We start from the raw sequence: 6,344 nt of genomic DNA on the forward strand, positions 1-6,344 counted from the left end.
TCATGAAGAAGGCAATTTAGCTACACCTAATGTTTTTAGTCGGGAATTCAAAATGACTCTACTCACACATAAAGACTTACCCCGAGATGCACCTACTCATTCAACTTATGAGTATGGAAGTACAAGTGGCAGTAGACAAGATAGTCCTCATCAAGTTCAAACGGAAGGTAAAAAAAAAAAAAAAATTCAATTCATATACTAATTTAACATCTTCAATACATATATTCAAATAAATGGCCATACAAATATGATATATAATATAATTACATTTAATACTGGGCATGTGATTTTTTCTGAGTTTTTAAATACAAAACAAAACACTTCAAACAAATATTGTTATGTTAATAACAAAACAGTACATCTTAAATGTATTTTTATAGGAAATATTTCTCATGTCGACCACGATCATGATGATTTCGGTGATGAAGATGTTCTAGATAATTAATCATTTATCTGTAGGAGATATCATAATTGTGCAAGAAATTTTCATGAAAGTGAATGCTACCAAAGAATGCAGTTCCCTGCTCCAACTACATCTACACATTGCAATGCAAGATTGTTTCATCATGAAACATTTGCCATGTGTTGTAATAACAGAAAAATTGTTTTGCCACCAGTGACAGCTTCAAATGAGATGCTTGACATCTTCTCTAACCAATAGTGGAGAGTTGCCATTTCAGACAAAATAATCAGGCCTACAATCTGTTGGAAATGGTAGAAAAATTCTGGGTAAAACCAGAATTTTTTCTCAAATTTGGTCTATTTTTTAGGTGGGCCCCGAGCGTCGATTTACTCGGGTCAAAGTGGTCACGTGTTTTATGCCGCGTTGTGATTCACGTGGTATATTTGGTTGCTCAAAACCATTACCGAGTGAATGGGAAACTGAAGCCAAAGTGTGCTCCATGGAAATGGAGTTTTGGTGGAAATTCCTTAAGGTTGTAAAATGGCTTGTCCCACATTGATTTGGTGAGAAGTTTTGAAAGGGTTTATAAGGCATGGGTTTGGTATTTGGGGTGTGCCCCAAGGGGTACCCAAGTGTTTTAGAGGGAGAGGTTATGGGCAAAATAGGCTAGACCCATTGGACCAAAAAATCACCACACACGCGCGCCGTCCATCCAGTCGGGCGGGCTGGGCTGGGCCTAGGCGCGGGTGCGTGGTGTGTGGTTGGGCTTGTTTGGCCCGATATTAATCTTTTTGGGTCAAAAACATTTGAATTTAATTTAATTTTTTATTAAAATAAAATCCAGAATTCAAATTAAACTGGTTTGGATTTACTGTTCATCCAAACAGGGCCCTTCCCGTTTTCAAACAGAATTAAACTGGTTTGGATTTATTGCTCATCCAAACAGGGCCTTTCCTGTTTTCAAACAGAATTAAACTGGTTTGGATTTATTGCTCATCCAAACAGAGCCCTTCTCGTTTTTATCTGTTTGAATTATTAACCCAACAGATTCAAAATCTGTTTAAATTTGAAACTAACAGGTTTCATACCTGTTCAATTCAAAACCAAGAGCCATCTTTACATCTATAAATAGATTAGCCTCCCATTTGAATTGCTCTCAAATTTTCGTACTCCATCCTCTGCTTTAAATCTCTGCATTTTGCTGCATTTTATTTATGAAAGAAAGAGTGTAAACACTTTGTGTGTTCGACGAACGATTAAATTGTAGTGCTGCTTTTATTCGTTGATAAGATCATTTTATCCTGGGAGATAGACGTCCAAATTCTGAAAGCACCGTGGAGAGGACGAATCTGTTTTAAGGACACAGTGTTAAACACTGGACTTGATCAGAAAAGTTATTCAAATAAATTAACCAAGCAAGTTGTTTAATTTTATTCTGTTTTTATTTGTTTATTTAATCAGATTTTATTTTTGTTTTTTGTAACAAAATAAAATCTGTGATTTTATTTATTTATTTATTATTTAGATTTTGATTTTTGTAATCAAAAAAATTCTCTCATTTTCTTTATTTCTTTATATTTTGATTGTTGTTTAGTACACAACAGAATTTAACTTAATTAAATACAGTGAAGATTGTCCAACACAATCATGTTTTCTCTTTCACTTCAATAGGGGTTCACATTGATGAAAACATAGCAACAAGAAGTCCATGTGTGTATACATTTCGCACACAAGGAGCCATATATCATAAAACTGGGAGTCTCTTACCAAACTCTAACGATAGGCCAAGATATTTGCAGTTGTCTGTTTATGACACTGACCACGAGAATGAGAATCAAATATCTAAAAATGAGAGCTTGCACTTGGATTTGCTTGAGAAGATAAAGAATATCTTAAATGCTTATAATCCATTTGTCTACATGTTTCGCCAGTTGGGTCAATGCCCTGATATACATGAATGTAGACTTCAGATCAAAGAGTAGCCACGTAATAAGCCCTAATATAACCTTCTAACTGCTCCTGAAGTTGCTGTAGTTTTAGTAGATAGAGAAGAAGTTGGAAATTTAAGATTAAGAGATATTATTGTTCAATCAACCAGTGGTCACCGCCTAAATATTCCAGATATTGCTGGATACTATGTTCCATTACAACATCCTCTGTTGTTACCCTATGGCTCATATGGATAGGATGTAAATACTCGAAGTAGTGATGGCAGGAAAGTAACATGTTGCGATTTTTATGCTTATATGCTACAGGTGATGACATAAACATAATATATACCAAAAAAAAAAAAAAAAACTTTTTATTACTCTATAATTATTTCATACAAATTTCTTACTTTCAATTGTTTATAATTATTGGTGATCAATCTCTTTTTCTTTGAGGAAGTTGCCTTTTATAGCAATTTGTCGTAGATAATTACGTGAAGATTGAGTCTCACAAATTAAGATGGATACGTATTTATCAAAATGACATTCAAGCGGATTTTTATCAAGGTTTACTGGATGCAGCATATGCTGGTGAAAATTATGGAGATAAAATTTATTACTTATGGTATTATAACTACACACATACATATTTTTTATATTCATATAACATTTCTGTTACATCAAAATATTTTTTAGGTAATATTGGTCGTAGAACAATATTACCTTTGTCGTTTGTTGGTAGCCCATGAGACATGTATCAACGATATCAGGATGCAATGGCCTTGGTCCAAAAGTATAGAAAGTCTGATCTTTTCCTTACAATGACCTGTAATCCAAATTGGCCTGAAATTAAAGTTGAGTTGTTACTTGGACAATAACCACATGATCGCCCTAATTTGTTGACAAGAATATTTCATTCAAAATCTGAGGAGATGAAGACCGATATTCTGACAAAACATGTACTCGAAAAAGTTCTAGCATACGCATATGTTATTGAGTACCAAAAAAGAGGCCTACCACATGCCCACATGGTTATTATCTTAGATGAAAATGACAAGTTGTATCCTCCAGACGATTATGATAACATTGTCAAAGCTGAAATTCCAGACAAGAGATTGCAACTTGCATTATGCAGTGTAGTTCTAAAACACATGATACATGGCCCATGTGGAATGTTCAATCAACAATCAGCATGTATGACAAATGGTCGATACAAAAGACGTTTTTCAAAATCATTTTCTCCAATCATTACACTTGGAAATAATTCATATCTTGTTTATCAAAGGGGAGAAAGAGATTCAGTTTCATTAGAGAGTAATGAAAGAGTTAGAGCGGACAATAGTTAGGTTGTTCCGTACAACCCATGGTTGTTCTTAAAATACGATTGTCATATCAATGTCAAAATTTGCAGCAATGTCATATCAATGTCAATGTTAAAATGCGATTGTTATATCAATGTCAAAATTCATATCTTGTTTGTTATAAGTGTCAGATACTTATACAAATATGTTTATAAGGGTCTCGATCGTGTCGCATTAGAAGTTCATCAAGGCCCTAATCATGATGAAGCACAACAGTTTATAGATGGAAGATGGGTTTGTGCTCCAGAATCATTGTAGAAAATGTTCAAACTTTCAATACCCCAAATGACTCCTAGCGTGAAATGTCTTCAAATACACTTACCAAACAAGCAACAAGTGAGGTTTTATACATTCAAAGACATTACAAATGTTTTAGGAGATGAATACTATTCTAGAACAATGCTTACCTAATCCTTTCAATTAAATATTGATGATGAAAGTACAAACCGTTACTTATATCGGGAGATCCCTCAACACTGTAGTGTAACAGAGATTGACCCGCCAAAGAGTAATTAGTAGAATTTACACAATTTCACCATCTAAGGGGGAGAGATTTTATTTGAGAATTTTACTCAATCATATTAGAGGATCAAAACCATTTGATCATTTGTTAATGGTTGACAAAATTGAGTATCCAACTTTCAAACAAGCAACTGAATATCATGGTTTCTTAGAGCGCGGTGATAACATACAATAATATTTGTTAAAAGCTGCAACCATGCACATGCCATCAACTTTAAGGAGATCGTTCGTTACAATTTTGATATACTGTGTGCCAACATGGGTCTAAAGTTTGTGGGATGAAATCTATCATTATTTGATTGAAGATTATATATCTTCAACCAATATGAGTAATATGTAGGTCCTTAACAAAACCCTTTAAGATGTAAATCGTCTGCTACAACAACATAACAAGGATATATCATAATATCATTTACCTAAAATGACAATAAATTTTGATGATAATTCAACAGTTCCAAAGGTCATACAAGATGAGCTTTCCATTGTAACTCCTCAAGAAGATTTGGATTCCATTGCCACGTTGAATAATGATCAACGCAATGCATTTAATTCAATAATGGGAGTTGTCGAACATAATGAAAATGCAATTTTCTTTGTGAATGGCTCAGGAGGAATTGGAAAGACATATTTATGTCGTGCACTGTTGGCCTTAGTAAGAAGTCAAGGTCAAATTACTATTGCAACATCAACTTCGGGAATAGAAGCTACACTATTGCCGGGTGGAAGGACAGCTCATTCAAGATTTAAAATCTCATTAAATCCAAACGCTTCATATGTGTGTTCTAGTACCAAACAATCAAATTTGGCAGAACTAATTAGATGTGTGGTAATCATCATTTGGAATGAAGTAACGATAATGAATTGTTATGCTTTTGAAGCTTTGAACCGTACATTCATAGACATTACTAGTGTTGATTCCCCGTTTGGTGGCAATATCATGGTATTTGATGGTGATTTTCGTCAAGTACTTTCAATTGTCCCGAAAGGTACAAAAGATGAAACTATTGTTGCATCTATAGTGAAATCACCTTTATGGAGTTACATTCAAATCCTTCATCGAAAGCAAAATATATGCTCCATAAATGATCAACAATTTGGTGATTTTCTTTTACGTGTTGGAGATGGTGTACAACCTATGAATACAGATGAAATGATCAAAGTACCAACATTAATGGCAATACCATGGAATGACGAAGAATCAATAGTTTAATTATTAGAAGAAATTTATCTTGATATTGAAAACCATTCTTTTGACGCAGGATATATGGTTGGTAGGGGCATAATAACTCCTTACAATGATGATGTTGACAAGGTTAATGACAAAATCATTCATAGATTTCCGGGACAGTCAAAAGTCTATCACTCATTTGATAAAGTTGAAAATGATACAAATAAATTATATCAACAAGAGTTTTTAAATTCCACTACAACAGAAGGAATGCCCCCACATGTATTGCATTTGAAAGTTGGTGCCCGAATTATGCTTTTGAGGAATCTTGACCCTTCTGTTGGTTTGTGCAATGACACAAGGCTACTGTGTCGAGGTTTGAACGACAATTTTATTGATTCAGAGATTTTAATTAGACATTTCAAAGACACAAGAGTTTTTCTGCATCGCATTCCATTAAAACTCCGGAAAACATAAAACTTCCATTTGAAATAACTCGCGCACAGTTTCCAATTTGCCTTAGTTTTGTTTTGACAATAAATAAATCACAAGGCCAGAAAATTCCACATGTGGGCATTTACCTTTTGGGTTATGTATTCAACCATGAACAATTATATATTGCTTTATCTAGAGGGGTGTCAAATCAAACAACAAAAGTCTTGGTTAAAAATGGTTCAATTAATAATGAAGGAGTGTACACCTGCAGTGTAGTGTACAAAGATGTTTTATTGCCAAATAATTGATACATGAGGTACGTTTCAAACATGCTCTTATTTCAATTAATTTGATAGTCATTTTTTTATATTTATATTACATCTTTATATGTAATTGTTGATTGTAAGAATACTTGAAAAAATAAAACTACCTCAGCTTTGAGGGAGTTTTCAAGAGGAGGCAGATATGGTTGCGGATAGGAAAGTTAAAAATAAGGTATTTTTTTCAACTTATTCGAATAATTACTA

The 6,344-nt window shown here is 33.7% G+C and overlaps 1 protein-coding gene across 1 annotated transcript; it reads left to right on the forward strand.

Annotated features, from left to right (window-relative positions):
- Positions 1-4,635: 4,635 nt before the first annotated feature.
- Positions 4,636-5,424, forward strand: LOC145797742 (uncharacterized). Its single transcript, XM_082885156.1, has one exon. It carries the CDS (start codon positions 4,636-4,638, stop codon positions 5,422-5,424), a length of 789 nt encoding a protein of 262 aa, XP_082741282.1.
- The last annotated feature ends 920 nt before the right edge of the window (positions 5,425-6,344 follow it).

The sequence above is a fragment of the Camellia sinensis genome, chromosome 8 (genome assembly GCF_055761805.1).
Source record: "Camellia sinensis isolate YWXY chromosome 8, ASM5576180v1, whole genome shotgun sequence".
NCBI lineage: Eukaryota > Viridiplantae > Streptophyta > Magnoliopsida > Ericales > Theaceae > Camellia > Camellia sinensis.